Source organism: Lynx canadensis, chromosome B1 (genome assembly GCF_007474595.2).
Source record: "Lynx canadensis isolate LIC74 chromosome B1, mLynCan4.pri.v2, whole genome shotgun sequence".
Lineage (NCBI taxonomy): Eukaryota > Metazoa > Chordata > Mammalia > Carnivora > Felidae > Lynx > Lynx canadensis.
In genome coordinates, this window is record NC_044306.2 from 130,867,607 (window position 1) to 130,892,751 (window position 25,145).

Below are 25,145 nucleotides of genomic sequence, written 5' to 3' on the forward strand. Positions count from 1 at the left end.
ACAAAGAGGTAGGTGTTATCTGCAGGGTTTTTGCTCCCAAAATCAATGCCAGCAGTTTCTTGGCCTGTGGTCTACACAGTTATAAGCATCCCCAGCAATATTAAGTGTTTTTTGACCACTATCCATTACCAAAAACTTGTTTCTTTTTTTGACGGTTTCTTAAGGGGAAAATACATACATACATATACAACTTTGGTAGGTACAAAGCAATTTGCCAGCAAAAATGAATAGTCTTAGATGTCATCTTAGTACAGAGAAATGTCCAGAAGAAACAATTCAAGAATACATACATGTTGCAATTGTTTTTTCTCCAGTGGCAATTAAATTTGACAAAGCCCCAGCCAAGGAAATTTCTCAAGTTGTTAATTTTTTTTCAAGAATGGGTAGTGAATGAGGGAGCCTTATAATATTAGAAAATCAGCCTTAGGTTTCAAAACAGCCGTAGGCTGCAACAAAGGCATACTGGGACACAGAACTTTCAGTAGATAGAGAATTCATCCACACCTTATCTATAACCATGTGTCCAAATCATGCTAGATATTCAGAGTTAAATGAAAGAAAACAACATGCTAACTGAAAAGTTTTTGCAAAGCCCTAAATAAGAAATAAATATCATAATATAATTAATACAGCACTGCATTATGGGGTGACTGTGTGGCTCAGTCGGTTAAGCAACCCATCTTGGCTCAGATCACAATCTCACGGTGCGTGAGTTCCAGCCCCGCAACGGGTTCTGTGTTGACACCTCAGAGCCTGGATCCTGCTTTGGATTCTGTGTCTCCCTCTCTCTCTGCCTCTCCCCTGCTCTCTCACGAAATATAATATTAAAAAAAATTTAAACTGCATTGTAATTAAACTTCATTCTAGATTACACCACAACATATTTTAAATCATATGTGGTAAATCTACACAAAGTGCCACCTTGAGGGAAAGCAGAATTGTTTGGGAGAGACAAAGACGGAATTGTATGCTTGCTGAAACAGAAGCTTAGAAAATTACTTCTATAACTGAATTTCTTGCAAAAAAAACATTTAAAAACAGACTTATGGGGGCCTGGGTGGTTCAGCTAGTTAAGCATCTGACCCTTGATTTTGGTTCATGTCATGATCTCACAATTGGTGAGTTCGAGCCCCACATTGGACTCTGCGCTAATAGTGTGGAGCTTGCTTGGAATTCTCTCTCTCATTCCTTCCCTCTCTGCTTCTTCCCTGCTCATATGCATGCGCTCTCACTCTCTCTCTCTCTCTCTCAAAAAATAAAAACTAAAACAATTTAAAAAAATAATAAAAACAGACTTATAGGGATACCTGGGTGACTCAGTTGGTTGAGCATTTGACTTCAGTTCAGGTCATGATCTCGAGGTCTGTGAGTTTGAGCCCCGTGTCAGGCTCTGTGCTGACCACTCAGAGCCTGGAGCTTGCTTCATATCCTGTGTCTCCCTGTCTTTCTGTCCTTTTCCTGTCAGGCTCTGTGCTGACTGCTCAGAGCCTGGAGCCTGCTTCATATTCTGTGTCTCCCTCTCTCTCTGTCCTTTTCCCACTTGCCCTCTCTCTCTCAAAAGTAAATAAACATTAAAAAAATAATAATAAACCAGACTTATATTTCAGCATTTATAAATATTTCTTAAAAACATTTTTTTATTTTGTTTTCATTTTATTTTTTAAAAGTTTATTTATTTTGAGAAAGAGAGAGAGAGAGAGAGCACACGGGGGAGGGGCATAAAGAGAGAAGATGAGAGAGAGAGAATCTCAAGTAGATTCCATGCTGTCAGGACAGAGTCCTATGGTGGGGCTTGATCCCAGGAACCAGGATATCATGAACTGAGCTGAAATCAAGAGTTAGATGCTAACCTACTGAGCCATACAGGTGCCCCTAAAATTTATTATTTTAAAATCAAGAAATAGGTACTATATTTGGACATATTATTTATTCACTGACATCTATTAAAAAATTACTATAAAATCATGCAATTTGATCAGAGATTTAGAAAGGTGAACAAGCAGTATTTAGGAAATCTGCGAACCACCAAAGAATCTCTGCAACAAACCTGGGACTCAAGGACTGTGCTTCACCTCTGGAGCATGTAAGAAATAGAAATACCAAAATCAAGGGCCCATTCTAGAAGAAATAAGTCTCATGAATGTGCTATCGAGCTGGGAATCAAATCGAAATCAGTTTAACAAATTTAGAATTAGTACTAGAATAAGCTGTTTTTGTTTTTGCTTTTTTTTTTTTTTTTTTTTTAGCGTTTATTTATTTTTGAGACAGAGAGAGACAAAGCATGAACGGGGGAGGGTCAGAGAGAGGGAGACACAGAATCTGAAACAGGCTCCAGGCTCTGAGCTGTCAGCACAGAGCCTGACGCGGGGCTCAAACTCACGGACCGCAAGATCATGACCTGGCTTAAGTCGGCCGCTTAACCGACTGAGCCACCCAGGCGCCCCTTGTTTTTGCTTTTTAAAGGAGGTGGGGGAGATGAGAGAGAAGGGAACTAACATTTAAATTCTCTCCGTTGCCAGACACAATTTAAATCTAACCTTCACAATAAAATTTATAATAATTTTTATCCTCTTATTATATGTGAGGAAACCAAAAGCTCATTGAAGCAACTGAATAAAATAGAACAAAATAACATTTTTAAATTATTGTAAATCTAAGACTTGAATTCAGGTTCGCTTAATGGCAAATGCATGATCTTTATTTCACTAGTGGTCCTCAGACTTTGTAATGATAATAAAATAGTAACTAATATATACTGGGCATTTGTTCTGTGTCCTATACTGTTCCATGCATTTTAAGCATATTAATACATGTAATATTCTCAACAAACCTAAGTGATATGTTAATGTTATTATCCCCAGAGTTTAACTTGCCTGGAGTCATTCAGTTAGTAAGTAAAGGCATGGGATTTAGACTATATGTTCTGGCTCCTAAAAGTAATGCTCTTAACTACACAATGCCTCCTCACTATACTTTAATCACCTCTTTTTGAAGTAGTATGGAATGATAGGCTCAGGCCAGAACCCAAATCTGGCCTTCTGACTATTTCTCTAAATAAAGTTGTACAGGACTCCAGCTATGCTCATTTGTTTATGCTACATGGCTGCTTTCTTACTACTTATAACTAGTTGAGTTGCAATGCAGACTTTATGGCCAGGACTTTACAGAAAAAAAGTTACCTGACCTCTAATGAAGACCATCGATAACAAAACAATTTACATATTTTTGAGGAAAGTGAATCAAATCTTTCTTGATAATTCATTATTCTTTTTAAACTTCTATCTCCTCATACTTACAGAAGCTGTCTAATCAAAGAGAATAAGACAAATAGATCTACTTTTTTCTCACTTATTTGTTATAAATATATTTTGAGTCATTTTGATTTTATTAATAGCTACTCCTCTAAAACAACAAAAAATAAACTATTTAAAACTATAATATTTGCAAGAGTAGATATCTGTATTTCTATTAGTAAATTTACACTAAAATAATGGCGATAGTTTTTTCAGGTTTCTATTTTCATTAAGGTTAAAATGAAATAATTAAGAAATAACTGCCCTCCATCTAAATGAGTCACTAGAGGCTAAAACACTTTTTGCTCATCTGTAAACATGTGAATACTTTAAGGTTTATATTTCTTCCAAGCAATTGCGTTATGTTTCTAAATGTGTAACGCCATCTTTTATACACTCAGTGATTAAAAACAGACATTTTCACTGTAATTAAATATGCCTTTCTTTCTGATTTTCAAACAAAAACAAAACACAATTTCAGTAAAAATGTGTCTCAGAGGAACACAATTGCAGGCTTTCCACAGGACCATTTGCTTAAGTGGCTCTCTGTTCTCTCTCTCCCTCCTCCACCAGAAGTGTTGAAAGCTCAGAGTATCCCCTGGAGGTTCTGCAGGGTGCCATCTGCTGTGTGTCTGTTATGTTGCAGCCTGAAATTCTTGATGCCAGATTTAGCCCATTAAATTACACAATAGTATGTGAGTTGTATTACAACTGAGACATTAATGCTGGATTCATGAAGAAAAGGGAGAGACATGCATAGCAAAACCATATTAGTGGTTATTTGATTAATTACTGAATATGATTATAACAGGTTCAATGAGGGTGGTGTTCATTGTTTACATTACAGGCTACAGTCTTTTTGGACTCTTTTCATTTTTAAATAAGTAATAAAATAATACACAAGACCAGCAGACGATATAAGTACACATACCAGGAAAGAATTACCTGGCTGATAGGCATAGGCTTTCTTACCTTGATCCCGCTTCATTTTTATTTTGACATCAAATAAATATCAGAAGATACATTGATGGCAAAGAAATAGCCAACATATTTCTGCAATTTTAGCAGGCAGAGGTAGTGTTGTAGGGAATGGGATTGGTGGACAGGAAGCCATTCAGTGTATGAATAATTTGGAGAGAGGAGAAAGACAAAGCACTAGCAGAGGAGGGGTAGCAGAGACACAGGGAGATACAGAATCTGAAGCAGGCTCTGGGGTCTGAGCTGTCAGCACAGAGCCTGATGTGGGGCTCGAACTCATGAACCATGAGATCATGACCTGAGCCGAGGTCGGACACTTAACCAAGTAAGCCACCCAGGCGTCCCAGAAAGACTGAGTTTTTTAATGCAACATTAAACACATATAAGAAAATATTACATGTATGTAATAATTTTGAAGAAACATATACAGAAATGTACTGCTAATACAATAAATGTTATCTACAAAGTCCTCTGCCGGCTTCTCCTTAACTGTACGTGCTTACCTCTCTTCCTACCCATTATCTCTACATAGGTAATCTTATCTTGAACATTATGTTTAACTTCTTGTATTTCTTCTCATGGCTGTAGTGTATATTAGTATATTAGTACTATTAGTGTATTAGTATACACTATATATGTACAGACACACTAGTGTGTATATATATGCATATATATATATATTCTTTAATGATATATTATTTAACTTTGTTCATTTTTTAACTCTATATTCTATATGAATTTATCTATGACTTGGTTTTTGTACTCAAAATACTCTTTGTGGGACATAATAATACATAAACATAAACCTTTCTATCATATGAATATATTATACCCAGAGGGAGAGTAATGTGGTACAAGCGCTTTGGAAAAACGATATCATTGAGTAATTTTGAATATGTACTTAGTAATTCCATTTCTGGAAGAGACCGGATATTTAGGAAGAGACTAGTGTCTTGCCCAGAGTCACATGTACCTAGTGAGAACTGATACTCAAATTTGAGAAGTCTATTCCAGTATAGACTAGTATATTGCAATCACTATGCTCGATTGCCTTTGCAGTATAATAATCTTAATATAAATAACATTTTTCAAAAGAAAAATAATACCTCAATATGGAGGATACTCATGTAAAATGAATTTCTGTTTATCGTTCTTAAGTAGCCTAATAAAATTATAATATCCTTCCAAAACTAAACATGTCTTACTTTAAGATAAGTTTTGAAAATTATTTCAGGACATGTATTATTCATTTTCATATCCTCAAACACAGAGAGTAACACCTTATAAATAAATGAACCAATAATTTAACAACTGAGAACCTGGTGGGAATGGTTACTATTTCTATTCTAGGTTGTTTTATTTATTTATTTATTTATTTATTTATTTATTTATTTATAATGTTTATTAATTTTTGAGAGAGAGAGAGAGTGGACAGGGGAGGAGCAGAGAGAGAGAGGGAGACAGAATCTGAAGCAGGCTCCAGGCTCTGAGCTGTCAGCAGAGCCTGATGCAGGGCTGGAACCCACAAGCCAGGAGATCATGACCTGAACTGAAGTGGGAAGCTTAACCGACTGAGCCACCCAGGCTGTTGTTTTGTAAATGAACACTTCTACTAGGTCATTTTACATACTGAAATTCCTAGTGCTTAGGTAAGTTACTTTTGGAATTAATGGATTTCCAAAATCCATTGATTGTTTTCTTTTCTTTTCTTGTTATACTTACTTTACAGCACCATCCCACAACTTGCCATTCTTGAAGCCATGTTCTCTCTTGACTTCTTGACATTAAAACTTAGTATTCTTCCCTTCTCATCACTCTTTTTCTTGATTTTTCATCATTAAATACTGGAGCATCTCGCTCTGGTTTTAGGTACAAGTTCTCTCTTCCATAGCTTTAAACGGAATCAACATAATCTTGAATACTCTATATTTCTAGCCCTAATCTTTCTGGGTTTGTAGACATATTAATTTGAATTTCTACTTGCTACAGTCCCTATATTTCTAAATGAACACCTCCACCTTAACCTGGCCAAAACAGAACTTGTTTCCTTCCTGTCTCACACAGGTTACTCCTCTCCTACTCTTCCTAATCTCAGGAAGTAGCAAGAACAGGTGCCCATTACTCAAGTTACAAGTCTCAGTTACACTTGTTTTCCTCTTTCCATCACCACCCAATTCCAATCCATAGCAATTATTGTTGGCATTACTTTCAAAACACATAACACATTGTTTTCCTTCTCACTGCCTCAACTGCTACCACCATGATCTGTTACAATCATTTCTAACTTGTAAAAACCTTTCTTTAATATTGACTGAAAACAGGAAATTTAGTTGACATGCAGTAGCTCTTTAGCCAGAGAATGTCAGTTTCTTTTATTTTTTTTTTCAACGTTTATTTATTTTTGGGACAGAGAGAGACAGAGCATGAACGGGGGAGGGGCAGAGAAAGAGAGGGAGACACAGAATTGGAAACAGGCTCCAGGCTCTGAGCCATCAGCCCAGAGCCTGACGCGGGGCTCGAACTCACGGACCGCGAGATCGTGACCTGGCTGAAGTCGGACGCTTAACGGACTGCGCCACCCAGGCGCCCCGAGAATGTCAGTTTAAATGTACTGCCTCAGTTGAAAGTCCAGAAAACCGTAAATGGAAACAATACTTCTATCTTTAGTTTCAACTAACATAACTTTTATTAACAATGATTAATAATGAATTGTTATTCAATAAATACAACATTTGGTCCTAGTAAAGAACATTTACTAGCATATTTCCAAGTATTTAAGACATCTCTAATATTTGTCACCTGGCTTGACATAGTCTTTAATAATCACACAAACAAGGTAATTGCAGTAACTCATATTCATGGATACTTTCCCTACACTCTCAGTGTCATAACCTTTTTATTGTTTAATTGTCCAAATAACCTTATGGTCTATTTAATAAAGTTTCATATGATGAAATAGAGACCCAAAACCTTAATCAACTTGTAGCAGCTATTAAGTGGCAGAAGTGAAAATCACTCCTAGAAGATCTTAATGATCTCAAATACCTGTGATCTTTACCATCTAATATATTTCCTCCAGGGGGACTTTGTTAGTGAAATGGGGCTGGGAATTAGGAAATGATTTTTCACTGCCTTTTCAAATCTTTCCTAGAGGACTATCAAAAGTTAAATAACAGAAGAGCCATGGAATTATTCTTCCCTTCCCTTCTTATCTATTTTCCAGATCAAATTTATAGTCTTATAAAGAGCCACGCCTCTTGTAAGCAGAATATTCTTATTCAGTAACCTATGCATTCTCAGTGAATCTAAGATATGCTATTATCTAAGCCAGAGGATACTTTGAGACGTATAGAATGGGATTGCTTGTTTCGCATGAAGATTGTGTTACACTGTTTTTTTTAAACTTGTTACTCTAATGAGAAAGAAAATTAAGCTCTAATAACAATTTATAAGAATCAACAATAGTGCTCTAACTACATCTGCATGATAAATGGTCATACTTCATTTACAGGTCTCCCAAAGGAAGAACAGAAATTCCACAAAATGGAAGCACTGACAGGGGAGTTACCAGTTATGTGATGACATTCCACATGGTGTCATATTAAGTGTGTAATTTGATGAGCTTTGATAAAAATACAAGGCTATACACCAACTATACCAAGCCAGATATAAACATTTTTTTTTATTACCACAGAAATTTATTAGAAGTAGAGCTATTCTGAAAGCTAGAAAGGTAGCACTGCAGAATACCTAGTTTAGCCAGACAAAAGGTGTCCTGCTAGAGGTTTTAGGGTATGGCTCACAGATCCGCTCAACCAAACAATGACATTTTTCAAAAGCTTAAGCAGGTTGTTCATCAGCTACTTCAAGTTCAAAAAGGGTTTATTTTGAACACGTTTGGTGATGTGGCTTTTGTCTAATGGAGTATTTAATGGAATATCTAATAGAATGGATGAATTCCTAATAAGAGTCATAAGAGATCCAAAAATAATTTAAGAGAATTCTATTCATAGAAACATTCTGCAATTTGGACTTAAAGGGACAGAAACATTACAAAATGAAGACTTCTTTGGAAACCAACATCTCCAAACACATGTAAGAATGGGATAACTATTCAGAAGCAAATAATGTGCTAACTTTATAAAACAAAACAAAACAAAAAAGAATGACTTGGAGGGTAGAACCAAGAGTACAGAAGGCAGACCTAAAAGCCATGAAGAATCATTCCCAGGCACTGAGGCCTAAACAAGAAACTGCTGACCTATGCATTAGTTCACAGGTCTTCGAATGGAGAACTGAACTTAGATTGCTTTACTTAAGCCTTATCTACAACTTCACATGCCTTTACAGGAAAAGACTCTGATGATGTAATGGAATGATACTTTGGGTGCCCTCAGGGAGGGGTAAATATACTTTGAATTGTAAGGGATGCATCATCATTGGGGTCCCAAAGATAGACTATTGTAGCTTGTGTAGCAAAGGCCACTTTTTTTTTTTTTTTTTTTTTTTTTTTTTGTATAGTGATTTTTCACTTTTGTATAGTACCCTCCCATACTAATAGCAAGGCTGGCCTTTATTTCCAACAAATTTCACAAAACTGATGATATGTTACTTCTGAGATGAGATTATAAAAGACACTGCTCATTTTTGTATCATGCTTTTTCTTTTGGATTGTCTTGGGACAAGACACTCTTGGGAAGCCAGATGGGAACATACATGGTGAGGAACTGAGGCTCCGGCCACCAGCAGTGAAGAACTGAATCCTCCTGCCACAGCTAATGAATGAGCTAGGAAGTAAATCCTCAAATACAGCCAAACTTCCATATGAGCTCAGCAATGGCTGACATTTTGAGGGCAACCTCATGAGAGGCTTTCAGCCAGAACCAGTACATAAGCTGCTCTCACTGTCCTGACCACAGAAATCATAAGATAACAAACATTTGTTGTTTTGGACCACCAGATAATTTTCTATGGAGCAATACATAATTTTATTACAACTTTCTATTTTTGTATCCTTGAACCTGCCTAAATCCACGTTTTATTGTTCCTATTAGGCATATTATAAACTTTTTAATAGAATTCTTAGGGATCTGTCTATAAACCACCATGTCATCTACTGATAGAGGTAGTTTTACATTTTCTTTCCTATATTTAAGGTTTTAATGCTTTTGCTTTTGCTTTTTATGTTTATTTATTTTTGAGAAAGAGACAGAATGAGAGTGGGGGAGGGGCACAGAAGGAGACAGAATCCAAAGCAGGCTGAGCTGTCAGCACAGAGCCTGACATGGGGCTTGAACTCCTGAACCATAAGATCATGACTTGAGCTGAAGTTGGAAGCTTAACCAACTTAGCAACCCAGGCACCCCCATCTTAAGTTTTTTTTAATGTATGATAGAATTCAGCACTGAAACTCCCAGGTTTTTTCTTTGCTTTTCTTTTTTTTAATGTGAATGATTTTTCTCCTTCTTCTCCTCCTTCTCCTTCTTTTTTTTTTTCCTTCCTTTAATAATAACATCTATTTATTTAATAGAAATTGGACTATGCAGACTTTTACTTTCTTCTTGTGTCATTTTGGAAAATTAGATTTTTCAAGAGATTTGTGCTTTTCATCAATATTGTTATATTTGTGGTCATACTGTTGTTAATAACATCACCTTATTTTCCTTTCAATGTCTTTAAGATTTGTACTGATTACTCCTGCCTTGATTCATTGATGATACTAGTAATTTGTGTTTCTTCTTTTATTTTTTTTTCTACAGTCTTTTTTTTTTTTTAAGTTCTCAAAAAAAAAAAAAAACAATTTGGGGATCATAAATTTTCCTGTTTTTTAAATGTTTATTTTTTTTTAATTTTTTTAAACGTTTATTTATTATTGAAAGAGAGAGTCAGAGAGTGATCAGGGGAGGGGCAGAGGGAGAGGGAGACACAGAATCTGAAGCAGGCTCCAGGCTCTGAGCTGTCAGCACAGAGGCCAACACAGGGCTCGAACTCACAAACTGTGAGATCATGACCTGAGCCGAAGTCGGACGCTTAACTGACTGAGCCACCCAGGTGCCCCTTAAATGTTTATTTTTGAGAGAAAGTATGTTGCCCTTATGTGTGAGCAGGAGAGGGGCAGAGAAAGAGGGAGACAGAATCCCAAGCAGGCTTTGCACTATCTTCACAGAGCTAACATGGGGCTCCAATACAGGAACCACAAGATCATGACCTGAGCTGAAATCAGGAGTCAGATGTTTAACCAACTGAATTGCCCTAGGGTTCATAAATTTTCTATTATCTCATTTCAACTCTATTAAGTTTGTTCTTCATGTTAGGAACCTAAGGAAGTTAGTCCCTTCCTTAGGTTTAATTTGCTCTTCTAGTTAACAAAAAACTTAGATTGTCAATTATAGCACTTTCTTCCTTTAAATATAAACTTTTAATTTTTTCATATATGTATTTTATTTTTGAGAGAGAGTGAGCAAGTGCACAAGCAAGGGAGAAGGACAGAGGGAAAAAAATGTTAAGCAGGCCCCATGCTCAGTGGAAGTTCAATGTGAGACTGGATTCCATGACCGTGGGATCATGACCTGAGCCAAAATCAAGAGTCAGAAGCTCAATAAACTGAGCCACCCAGGTACCCCTTAAATATAAACTTTTAAAACTATAAACTTCCTTCTAAGCATGGTTGCAATGCTATACCACAAAGTTTAGATTTTCATCTTATATTACCATCATTATCATCTCACTCAAATCACTTTAAAATTTCCCTTGAGGTTTGAAATTGATTCATGAGGTATATAGTAATTGGTTGTTTAATTTCCAAGAATTTGATCTCTTGTTATTTTATCATTCCTGACTCCTGATTTAATTCCATTGTTCTAAAAAAAATGTACTCCATAGATTTCTACATTTGAAATTTATTGAGACTTTTTTATGACCCAGCATGTACTCTGTCTTGGTGATGCATTTGCAAAGAATGTATAATTCTATTATTAATTGTAGTAATCTATAAATGTCAGGTTAAAGAAGTTGGTAATGTTCAAATATTCTGAAACTCTTCTGATTTCGTTTAGTTGTTTTATCAATTCTAGAGAACGGAGTTAAAATCAACTATGATATGAATTTGTCTATTTCTTCATCTAGTTCTGTCATATTTTACACCATAAATTTACAAGCTACTTAAATAAGCCATCCACATATATGATTATGTTTTTCTGATGAACTGACTCTTTCATCAGTACGAAACATAGGTCTTTGATTCTGGTAACATGCCTTATTATATCTGACAGTACAGCCATTCATTTTCTTGTGTTTTTAGTTTTAATAGTACTTCTTTTCCAATTTTTACTTTAAACAAATTTTTTAGCAAGCAAAAACAAACAAACATAAAGCAGATAGCAGAAACGTGATTTTGTTATTTTCAAAAGATAAATATAAAGTGAAGTCTAATTATTACACTGCTATCTGCATTTACATGGGTAATTGCTTGCTTTTGGTAAATTTCCTTACTTTATGACTCCATAATTGCTTTTCCTGTCTATAATTATCCATTGCTGGTGTTACTATTCTATAGGCTTTTCATTTGCTCTTGACATGTGCTGATAGAAAAAAATGTCAGTTATAAAATCGTTGGAAACAGGGGCACCTGGGTGACTCAGTCGGCTGGGCGTCCGACTTCGGCTCAGGTCATGATCTCGTGGTCCTCGAGTTCGAGCCCCGCGTTGGGCTCTGTACTGACAGCTCAGAGCCTGGAGCCTGTTTCAGATTCTGTGTCTCCCTCTCTCTCTCTCCGACCTCCCCCCATTCATGCTCTGTCTCTATCTCAAAAATGAATACATGTTAAAAAAAATTTTAAGTTGTTGGAATCATTTTACTGAAATATCTTTAAAAAAACACAAAAAATTCTTAAATGTCCATTGAATAGTGATGAATGGTGAAGTTCAAAACATTCCAAATTTCATCATATATTTGTGAATTAAATTTATAATTAAAAATAAGAAAAAACACCTTTGAAAATTTTGTTATTATTATTTTTGGAGATATTAAAATTAAATAGTTTGAATTATTAGGTTGTTGAGAAAAGGAAAAAGGAAAATAAGCTTTTTAGTCAATTACCAGCCTAACTTTGCATGGTTTTATAAATTATACTGATTCTCAAATAAATGGTTCTCACATTGTTAGAATAGATTCATCTCATGATACTAACTTTTTAAAATTTGTTTAACATTTTTCTAACTTTTTTTTTAATGTCTCTTGATTCAGGAAGTTTGCTAGGTACATTCCCAGGATTCATTTATTAAATATAAACTAAGAAGGCATGGGTAGCAGTGGGGGATTACAAATGACCTTAGGTAAATATTCTTATTAGTTATTATCTTTCTAGAAATTTATACTACTCATCTCACCTGAAATCTCTTCCCAGTAGCCCTCTTGGTTAATTACCATATACTGCAAACAAATTTCATGAGGGAGTGCAAAAAGGAAACAGAGCAAAGTGAAAGGAAACAGAACAGAGACTATCTCTGTAGGTATTAAACATTCTCTTCTTTTACAGCTAATAGAATTATGTGGAAAAAAATAACAAAAGAGGAAGAAAAAAAATGGCATAGTTTCCCCGTTTGCTACAGTCACTTTTATAGCTAATGCTATAAATGACAATAGAATTTCTAAGGGCCCAAAGTCAGTCTTTTTTTTTTTTTTAAATAAAGGTGTTAATGTTTGGGTTGTTGGGAATATGCACATGCATTTTAATAATGGTAACTTATCTTCAAAGAGGGGAGACAAAATTAAAAGTGTGAGGTTCCACTCAAAATATTCACATTTAACCTACCTCAGAATTAAAATTTAAGATATCAACAGAGCATCATTAGGAAAAACATCAAATAGGAGCATTTTTTAATGTGATATATTAAACTCATTAGTTCCTTTTTATTTTAAAAATCAAATAGTTGAGATCTTCTGCAGCTAAAAAATAATCTGTGTATAATAGTGGGACTACATTTCATAAAAATGTAACCATCAAATAAGAATAATTTTTCTATATTAAAAAAGTTTTGTTAATCTAAGATGAGTAATTGGTATTAAACTCAAATTAAGTAAGGAAATGTAGATTATCATTGGAAAATTCCTGGTTTAGAGGACAGTTTTTTTTTTTTTTTTAAATTTATTTATTTAAGTGATCTCTACACCCAGTGTGGGGCTCTCATAACCCTGAGATCAATAGCCACCTGCTCTAACAACCGAGCCAGCCAGGTGCCCTAAGAATATTTAAATAAACAATTTTCTTTTAAGGCATTCATTATAAAAACAACTAGAACAGTTGTCAATGTTAATCAAATCATAATATTGCTTTTCGTGTTGACAATAAAGAATAAGACCCTGCTCTCTGAATGGCTTACCAAACATGTAATTATTGCTCATTATACATGAGCTTTAAAAACAAATTGTCTTCAGTTTCTTCAAATGTTCTTTAATGAATAAAAACAGATGGAAGTATAAAGACAATTGCAATATATTCAGAACATTAACTCTACAGTGAATATCACTAAATATTTTTAAATTATAAAATTAAGTACACTAAGAAAACACCTTGACATTTCCTGTCTGTTCTTCCTACTTCCTTTTTACTTGTTGATTTTTTAATTAAAACTCAGACCAAGGGAGAGGTAGAAAGATGAATAGATGAACATTACAGACTTTGAGATTAATATCTTTTAATATAACAGCTGTTATTAAGCTTGCCTTGTTCAAAGAGATTCAGGCTGCATGTTAAGCCAAAGGTCAGGGAGATTTAACAAGTGCAGCAAAACACTTACGTTGTCAGTACAGGGACCTCATAGTCATACATATAGTAGTATGCTCTAACTACTTAATAGGCTTACCAAACACTGGAAGCCCTAATTTGTAGTATTTGTTAATTCCTGTGGCATAATATTCCCATGTGGCTGATTTCAAGTTGCCAAAATGACTTAAATGAATCTAAAATTGGAAAAATATGCACAGTAACTGTTATGTTTTCACATATAGAGCCAATAGATGTAAATAAATGCATGAGTGTAGTTAATAGTAGAATATAGTAAAATAAACAATAAATGATAGGTTTTGAGTACAGATTACCCTTCTAAAAATATAATGTGCTTCATCATAAGTGTGTATAATTTAATTTTATGATGGTCCTTAACTGCCAGCTCATAAAATTCCTGAAATTCTAACAGTGACTGAAAATAAAACCACTACTCCTGCACCCCACCTGCATAGATTCTAGCAATATAAACCGGTATGGAATGCAGATATTTTTTCCAGTTTTTACTTTAACATCTGATAAGAACACATGACTGAATAACCCCAATAGTCTATGGCATCATTTCTCTTAAATTCCCTCTCTCTTTCTGATTCCATTCTGGCCTCTAGCGGTAGCTGCTAGCATTATTATCATTACCCATGTGTTATTAGTGGTCATCTTTGTAAGGAAGCCATGATACTACTCATTCTAAATAGTTATATTTTCTGTTCTTACATTATTTATCATCTCTTATCAAGACAAATCAATTGAACAATAATGGGATATAGTAAAAAGTTGAGTGACTTTGAAGTCAGAAATATCAACCTGTTGTCTTGAATTCACACCTAGTGGAGGAAAGATATTTAACATTTCTGATGTCTCACTTTACATATCTAAAGTAATGTTAATGTGTGTGCTGTTTATAGAAATCCCCCCCAAAATAGATGTAATTATAAAAATCTATCCATGCGGCGCCTGGGTGGCTCAGTCAGTAAGGCATGGACTTCGGCTCAGCTCGTTAGCTCATGGTTAGTGAGTTCCAGTATCAGACTCTGTGCTGATAGAGCAGAGCCTGCTTTGGATCATCTGCCTCCCTCTCTCTCTGCCCCTCCCCTGCTTGCATGCATGCACACATACTCTCTCTCTCAAACATAAACATTAAAAAATAATATAATCCATAACATACCTAAATCCTAAAGGATGGCTGATTACTGGCCTTAAAGATGAAATAATCCACCATGTATTCTCCTAACAAATTCATCATCTAACAGCACAAATGTAGAAGGGCAACTGTATTCAGTGGGTAAAATCAGTCAAACATTCAGATTACATTTTACTAGACTGTTTTTACTGGAACAAAAATGACTAAACTACTTTTATGGTATCATATAAATAAAGCCTCAGTATCATTAAAATGAAGTCCATTTAATAGGTCTCTCAATAGCTTTATAGCAACATAGAAATGTAACTTAATAACTGATGCCTGTTTCTCTTTAATCCACTTTGCCCAGGTTTGGTGTCACTTTATTCTTTTTTTTTTTTTTTTTCACTTCCTTCATAGAATCTTAGAATTCTAGAGCTTAAGAGTACCTTATAAACCAGAGCTCCATGTCCTTCATTTGACAAAGGAGAGCGCTAAATTGCAAGACAATGCCTGACCCCTGCTCAGTGTCATTCACTTAATTATTGAAAGAAGCAGGCACTAACCAGTCTATAGACTCCACTGTCTACCAGCACTGAGAGACATTAATCTTAGAGTAAACCATTAATTACCTCTTGAAGAACTCTCTTCATCTTTAATAATAATGTCTTGACAGCTGTGCAGTCCTGTAACATCAATCTGAAAGGCAGAGAGTCTAAGCCTCCATTTTCTTCCACACCTTGCAGGGGCCAATCTGCAGATGGACTGGGGGGCATTCGGCTCATATGGGAACACCTGACTTCCTGATCAATGTCTTTTGTTAATTTCAGGGAAAGATTCCTAATAAGAAAAAAAAGAACAAAAAATTACAATGTAGCATATTCAAAGCAGTATTTTTCCAAGTTGTTGATCAATGTCAGTAGTGAGCTACAAAAAAAATTCCTTGTGATGTGTATCAATTCCTCTTAGTACTAGTCTGAAAATTCTGAGACCCTTTGTCAAAATGCCCATGTTAGTGTCTTCTATCCTATTTTCTCTAAGACTGATAAGAATAAAATGGAATATAAAATTTAGATTTCACAGTATGCATAATAGTTCATTTACGACAGAATTTTCAAAAATTTATCAGGTTTTAGTTGTGAACTACCCTGTTGTCTGGTGCATATTAGGCTGACTCAGTAAGTAAGCATACAATTGAAGTTGAAAAATGAATACGATAATGAGCGAATGAATAAAGCATAAATTTTGGTAATAATGTATGCAATATGTCATCTACATACACAAATTTTTCTGCAAGGTGATCTGTTATACATTGCAAGGCTGCCACCCATGGTTCAAAATTTCCTAACACGCTTACAATAAAGTAATTAAGCGCATGTTTTTAAAATTCCTTTTAGTTAGATTGCTATTTCTTTGAACCTCTTTGTCCAGTCATATATCGAAACATCATTGAAGACTGACAAATGTTTTAGAAACCATACAGGTGTGAAGTTCCGTGACTAATTTCAGGAGTTTACTGAAGTTCAGTGGATTATAGTTTAACATTTACAAATCTAAGAATCTCTATAATTTTCAGATAGTTAAGAATGGGCTATATACAGAAATTCATTTAGGAGATAAATTAGCTATTTGTTTTATACTTCGAAAGACTGAATGTATTCATAATTCCAACAAGAGAGAATGATGGCATTTTTTCACAATTATACAAAACATCCATATTGTGTCCAGCGAGCAATAATGGCTGAAGTTGGATAATAGGATACAGGCTTACAGGATATAGTCACTGACCTCAAGACGTTCACCACATTTATTAGTAGGTGGTACTGAAAGAATATCAGTTACCTTGAACAACATGGATTTGAACTGTGTGGGTCCACTGTTTTTGATAATTATAGTACATTATATAAATGTTTTTTCCTCAGGATTTTCTTCACATTTTCTTTTCTCTAGTTTATTGTAAGAAAACGGTATATAATACACATAACATACAAAATATGTGTTAATTGACTGTTACTGATAAGGCTTCTGTTCAATAATAGGCTATTAGTAGATAATTTTGGGGGAGAGTCAAAAGTTACACACAGATTCTTGACTGTGCAGGGGGTTAGCACCTCTAACCCCTGGGTTGTTCAAGGGTCAACTACAATATTCTTTCACATATGAAAAGCAGATATTTTCACCTCAAAATATCTGACTTCTAAATTAAAAAGTTGGCTACGAGACCACTATAATCAAAATCATTCTTAATTAGGTTGAGGTCGTGAAACAGACTATTAAACAGGGCTACTACTCAGCTGCAAAAGATAACACAGCCATCCTGTTGTATGTTTATGAGCTACCTTCTGATTGATTGGCCCCTGAGGTTTATAATTGTTAAATATTTTATAACTCAACCTTTTTAACAATAGACTTTTATTGGGCCAAAAATATCCAAGTGATTCTGGGTAAATTCACCTAAAAAAAATCCCTGTATTTGACAAGAAAAGGAAAAGTCTCTAATATGAACCCATAGTTTCCTCTCACAAAGACCATCCATAATAATGCCAGGAGGATAAAGCTAGTTCACATACTCTCCTGTCCCTGCATTAGCAGGGCTCACTAGATAATAAAATCTGTGCACTGTGGGACATATACCACTCTGTCTGCCAACTCTCTGAATGATTATCGTTTCAGAAGAGTGAAAAAAATATGCATTATAACAAAAAAGATAGACAGTCCCTTAACTTGGCCAAAAAAGTAGGGGTTGGGTCAGGGGGAATACTGAGGCCTGATACAGTGGGTCACTAATCACAACTACTACAAATAAACAACAAAGACATTGTAATCTCCACTGAACATATATACAGTTCACCCTCTCTGTGCCAACTCCATGAATCTTCAGTAGAATTGCTCAGTAATATTTACACTTGCCTTGTTGCTCATGAATACTGTTCAAGTCTTTATAACTAAAAATTTAATGCTTAGTTTTTCCACAGCAAAGGAAACCATCAACAAAATGGCAAGGTAACCTACTGAATGGGAGAATATATTACAAATGATATACCAAATAAGGAATTAAGATCCAAATACATAAAGAACTTATACAATTCAACACCATAAAAACCCCAAAAAATCCAATCAAAAAATGGGCAAAGGACATAGACATTTTTTTTTTCAAAAAGACATACATGCAGATGACAGACACATGAAAAGATGCTCAATGTCATACATCATCAGGGAAATGCAAATCAAAACCCAGGAAGATGTCACCTTACACTTGTCAGAATGGCTAGAATCAAAGAGACAAGAAGGGCACTTGGGTGGCTCAGTTGGTTGAGCATCTGACTCTTGATTTTGACTGGGGTCATGATCTCAGGAGTCATGAGTTCGAGCCCTATGTCAGGTGCTGACAGAGTGGACCCTGCCTGGGATTCTCTCTCTCTTTCCCTCCCTCTCTGTCTCTTAATAATAATAAATTAAATAATTTAATTTATTACTAAAATAAATAAATAAACTTAAAAAAGAGAGAGAGAGAAAGTATTTTGATTAGCACAGGAATTAAAATTAAGCTGTTCAGATAAAGCATACATGGGATCATTCTGTTACTATTTCTTACAACTGCAGCAAGTCTATAACTGTCTCAAAACAAAAAGTTTAATTAAAAAATTTATCAACATTTAGATAAAGTTGAATTTAAACTTATGGACCTTTCTCAGTCTGTAAGTACCACAAAAATGAAGGTTTTGAGTAAAATTAACAGGAAAGCTCATAAACGTTACATTAGATGTATTCTTGAAAGTTTCAACTTGAAAAACTTGAGTTTTAACTGGCACTTTAAACATTTAACTTAAACTACTACAGTGAACTGGCTCTGTACTTTTGTCACTGGAATTCTTTGTGTGAAAGGAATTTTCTACCAAGCTAGTTGAACAGTTCTGCTGCAATTCTATTTTCAATATGACAAATTTAATAAGAAAATGGATATCTTAAAATAAACTTAGAATGATTAAAGGATCTTCCTTATCAGGGAGAAAAAAATAAAATGATTTTCATGATTTTTTCTTCTCATTTAGTTAGAAGGAGCACTATCATTTTGATAGTGAGAAATTTTCTTTCCACCCACATCATTTGGAAACCTCCCAATATAATGGCCACAATGACTAACAAAATACAAGATCATGTCAGTTGCAAAGGATTGATGCCCTTATCTGTCAAAGGAGCTGTTCCTTATTTAGTGCACTGACACCTTTCATTATAGCACATATCTATGGCCATAAGGGATCTCAATGATTTACACTTTATAATATGGCTGTAATTTCTGAAGCAGATTTCCAAGGAATGAAAAAGTAAAAGTAATCTTTTTTGACCACCATAATAAATAAGCATATGCATACACCTCTTTCCAAAGCTTCATTAAATAGATCTGTAGAAAATAATAGTTTCTGAAAACCTTACTTTTGGAAACTTATTTTTATTTAATTTTCATTTTAAAAAGGATTGAGTTATCTACGGTAAATTCAATTTTAGCTTGAATAATTCTAAGACAGGCATTCCAGAACTAAAAACTGTCTGTGTAAGAAACTAACCACAGGAAGCCTATTGTTGATAAATAAGCTGTTTTTCTCATATTTCTTTTCGAAATATATTGTTCACTGAAAGTGTCATTTGGGGGGAAAACTTGTATATCAAATTGTTTTATAGTTGGATAGTTAGCTTCGTTACTGAAAGGACAGAACCGGCATCCCTCCCTCCACAGTAGTATAGTGGTGATAACAACTGGTTAACACTTTCAATTTAGATATAAATTTACATTTGAGGAGGATTTCACTACCACCTGAAGTGATGGATAGAAAAAAGCAAGATAAGGAGAAAGGCAAGCTAAAATACAAATAACATAAGAGACAAAGTCCTCTGTGATCTAGCAACTGTCTGCCTTACCATACCTTATTTTCTAACAACTGTCTCATTGTTGGATTTTTTTTAAATTTTTTAAATGTTTATTTATTTTTGAGAGACAGAGAGTGAGCTGGGAGGGGCAGAGAGAGAGAGAGGGAGACACAGAATCCAAAGCAGGATCCAGGCTCTGAGCTGCCAGAGCCCTAAGCAGGGCTAAAAATCAGGAAAGGTTGAGATCATGACCTGAGTCAGATGCTTAATTGACTGAGCCACCTAGGCGCCCCTCCTTGTTTTTTAAGCTCCAAGTACACCAGCCTTCATACAGGCCCTCCAATGTGACAAACTTCATCTTGCCTCAGGAATTTTGTGTATGTGTTTCTATCTGCATAAAAAGTTTGCTTACACTTGTGCCTTCAGATCTCTGCTTAAAAGACAACACTTCTTAAGGAAACCCCCTTTGCATCTATGTAAAAACACACAGGTTCCTCTTTATGCTAAGCCTTCCTTTGTAGCACTTAACCATAATGCAGTTAAAATATTAATTTGCAGAGACTACTGGGAACACACTGGATTAAGCTGACCTATACTCCACCTCCTGTTCCAAATATGAAGAAATACTGGATGAATTATAAGAACATTTATTTTTAAACATATTACAGCACAGGAAGGAAAGACAGAAAAATTTCTGGATGCCAAAAGGGTAAAGTTAAAACAGCAATAATTATATGAGTTGCCACTGTAGTGGTTTCAGGGTGTTGAACTTGGATGCAGTCTGAAAAAACAGAAGCTGCAGTGCCCATGCAGATTTAGGAGAGTATCTGCCAGGAGCAAAGAAGCATTACAGTACTCGATGAGATTTCCAAGCTTAAAAAACAAAAAAAAACAAAAAACAAGTATCAATCTGGTTCACTTTTTTTTTTTTTTAAATTTTTTAACGTTTATTTATTTTTGAGACAGAGAGAGACAGAGCATGAACGGGGGAGGGGCAGAGAGAGAGGGAGACAGAATCAGAAGCAGGCTCCAGGCTCTGAGCCATCAGCACAGAGCCCGACGCGGGGCTCGAACTCACGGACTGCGAGATCGTGACCCGGGCTGAAGTCGGACGCTTAACCGACTGAGCCACCCAGGCGCCCCCTGATTCACTTTTAAAATAACCATCTGCTAGAACAATACTCTTCCTTCTTTAAAGGAAGACAATAAAATACAGACTCTCAGAAATAAGTAAGCCAGGGGCACCTGAGTGGTTCAATCCCTTGAGCCTCTGACTCTTGATTTTGACTTAGGTCATGATCCCAGGGTCATGGGATCAAGTCCTGTGTTGAGCTCCATGTAGAGTGTGGAGCCTGCTTAAGATATTCGGTCTCTCTCTCTCTCTCTCTCTCTCTCTCTCTCTCTCTCTCAAATAAAAAAAAAAATCCACAATGTCTGGCAACTATTCAAATGAATAGACATGCAAAGAAGAAAAAAGAGAGACAAAAACAATTAATAGACATTATGATATGACCCATATGCTGAAATTATCAGACAAGGATTTCAAGCAACTATTATAAATATGTTCAAAGCCTTAAAATGAGAAGTGGACATAATGAATAAATAGATGGTTGTTCTCATCAGAGAAATGAAAACTATAAAACAAGGAACCAAAATGGAAACTCTAGAATCAATTGATGCAGTTTCTGAAAGGAAAAAAAAAAAAAAATATATATATATATATATGGCAGACATTGTTGGCTGTCTGTCCACTACTGATTCACACCTCCTTCCTTCTTTAAAATAGAAACAAGAAAAAAAAAAAAAAAAAAAAACTCCCCAGTCTGTTCAAACTCTGGCTCTATCATGGCTCCATGAAAAAACAGACTGGTGGGGTTCTTGAAGGACATATTTCCTCTCCGGTAAAAAGAGACACAGGAAAAGGGAGGAAAGATCTTTTTCCCTTTGAATGTTATTTTGATGTAATCTACTTCTTGAAACTATTGATGGATTCTGCATAGAAAGAGACTCAGCTGTGAAAAAAAACTGAAGAGAAAAAAGTGGGTAGACCTGGCTCCTTGATAATGTCATTGTTTCTTTGAATTAACCGACAGTAAAGACCCACTCACTAACTGTAGGTTTCTTATTGGACATGGTAACATTTTTTTGACTGTTTAATACACTTTGAGCTAGTTGTTTCTTTTACTTGAAGCTGAAACCATGCTAACTAGTATAATTACTAAAGAATATATTCCTAAGAAGAACATTAAGCCTAGCAATAGTAGTGAGATTACATAATCACTTGTGTATGTCTTTGTTTAGTAACTATACCTGAGGTTAGTATGTTCTAAGGACATAGAAACAGTACTTATCTCTCTTGTTCATTAATGTATCCACCTAACTTTATTCCACAATTACATGAAATAAATTATTACATCAATATAGAAAAAGCATTATAGGACATCTAGTTTAACATTTGTATTTGATAGGGAAGCTCAAGCCTAAATTAGTTTTCTAAGTGCCACACACTAGAAGGTGTAAAAGAACTGTGGTATGACTCCTAGTTCAGTGCTGTTTTCTTCGTTTCCATCATCTTTTAATAAGGTTAAAATTTCAAATACACCTGCATTTATCTATTCTAAGCTGTAAACTGGAATAGTGAGATATTTCGTTACACTCTTAGGGAATGATATAAATAGTAACAATTCCAGTTCCATAGAAAAGTCATAATTTCCTTCTTTAAAATTTTAGAAAAGTGGAAATCTGCTCATGAAAAGTTTGAAAGTACTTGTTTAGCATTAAAAAGAAAAGAATGACTTGATTGTCTGTGTTTGGTACCTTTCCAGCATGCCATTGATGTCATTCACATTTCTCCCTTTCATTCTCTACCTTTATTTTCACATGTGATTTAAGATGCAGCATTTCATGGGGCACCTGAGTGGCTCAGTTGGTTAAGGTTCTGACCCTTGATTGCAGCTCTCAAGTCATGATCTCGTGGTTCGTGGGTATGAGCCCCAATTCCAGAGCCAGCTTGGGATTCTCTGTCTCCCTCTCTGTCTCTGCCCTTCCCCCACTCATGTTCTCTCCCTCTCTCTCTCTTTCTCTCAAAAACAAATAAATAATATTTATTAATAATAAATTTTTAATAAAAATTTAATAAACATTTTAAAAAATAAAGAGCATTTCACTAATAAAAATAGAATAAATATAGAGTCAAGTGTAAAGACTTGCCTATTATGAACTTTCTTCTTCCTTTTTTTTTTTTTTTTTTTTTAAATTTTTTTCAACGTTTTTATTTATTTTTGGGACAGAGAGAGACAGAGCATGAACGGGGGAGGGGCAGAGAGAGAGGGAGACACAGAATCGGAAACAGGCTCCAGGCTCCGAGCCATCAGCCCAGAGCCTGACGCGGGGCTCGAACTCACGGACCGCGAGATCGTGACCTGGCTGAAGTCGGACGCTTAACCGACTGCGCCACCCAGGCGCCCCTCTTCTTCCTTTTTTAAATAAACTTCTTTTCAACAATAAGAGTTTCATATTTTTAGTACAGTAGTATCAATAAGATGAGAATTAATTTTAGGTTGAAATTACATTATTTTCAATGCTATTTGTTTCCGGCCCTCTTCCCTTCAATATCAGGATAATAAACCACAAAAATACAATGTCTTGCTTCAGATCCATATCATGAAGGGATGTGACTATTTTTTTGGAATGAAACTACCACTATAAAATGCATCTTATTTATCACAGAAAATAGTTAGAACCTAATGTTATTGTTTTAAGATCCTGTATGTAAAAATCTCAATTTATGACCATTTAAGGAGAGCACATTTTAAAAAATATATATAACTTACGAGAAAGTTTATAAAAATATGACCGTATATTTGGTTCTGAACATTTGTGTTAGATCTTCTTGAAAACAGAAAACAACAGAATGTCTTCAATTTGTTTCTAGGTATCTAAGTAATCTTTATAAAATGAAATATTTTACAAATATAAGCAGCTGGGGTTGATCACAACATATCAAAAGTGGCTATCAAGTTGTCTCTAAGTAAAATTTTAATACAATATATGCCACTAATGACATGCTAAAAGTTATACAACTTACAGGCAACTATTTACTTTTAAAAGATTGTTTTATGACTTTCACCTTTTAAAAATGTTCAAGATCTGGCAATCACAGTGGGATAAGTGACAGCCACGAAAGTATAATCTAGGAAGTAGGGCTCCCAAACAGAAAATCAATTCTTTTTCTGTAGCTTGGCATAAAGGCAATACCTAAAATTATTGGCCTAATACATAGTGCCTAAGAAACTGTAAAACTTTCAATACTTTCAAAGCTAAGAGTCAGAGATTATGACTTTGAGTAACTTTTAGAGTCCCAGAACTTTATCAATTTGAGAAAAATTAATAAAGCCTACATCTATCTTCTCAAGCAAATTCTCCATATTCCATTCTTTAGGTGAGCAACAAAGGCATTGTTATAGTCTATGCTCAATTTCAACTAGAAAAATAAGATTTTCTATATGACACAAAATCAAGTATTCCCAAATATCCTGGCAGGCCTACTTACACATACACACAAATGATGTGGGTTGATTTTAAATGTGTTAATTCCAGGGCTTAATCTGCAGCCCCCTGTGTCATAATCCCATTTTGCTGTGTCATGCATACAGTTAGCCTTTGCAAGGCAAATATGTAGTGCAGTAGCAGAATAAACATGTCTTCGTATGCTCACTGGTCATAATTTTTCCAAGGGTATATATGAGTTTTCATAGAGTGTGGCTAATTTACATTTATCCTTTAAGACCCCTCTCCTAGGAAGTCCCCTTCAATCCTTCCTACTACCTCAGGCTTTAGAGTTGCCTCTTTTCTTTGACAATAACACCAAAAAGGTGGAGTCCCTCTTTTGATGATCACTGTATTTCCAAATGTCTGGCATCTAGCAGTGTCTCAATAAGTATTGGTTGAATTAATAAGTATTTGTTGGGGAGCCTGCGTGGCTCAGTCAGTTAAGCGTCCAACTCTTTGTTTCAGCTCAGGTCATGATCTCACGGCTTGTGGATTCAAACCCCACATTGGGCTCTGTGCTGACAGTGAGGAGCCTGCTTTGGATTCTCTCTCT

General features: G+C 35.2%; 1 protein-coding gene across 2 annotated transcripts in view; it reads right to left on the reverse strand.

Annotated features, from left to right (window-relative positions):
• CCSER1 (coiled-coil serine rich protein 1) overlaps positions 1–25,145 on the reverse strand; it is an 848,536-nt gene that overhangs the window by 402,836 nt on the left and 420,555 nt on the right. For both annotated transcript variants that reach the window (XM_032592937.1, XM_030313430.1), the window contains exon 6: positions 15,808–16,015. In XM_032592937.1, coding sequence (XP_032448828.1) covers positions 15,808–16,015 — 208 coding nt within the window. The remainder of the gene's footprint in view (positions 1–15,807; positions 16,016–25,145) is intronic.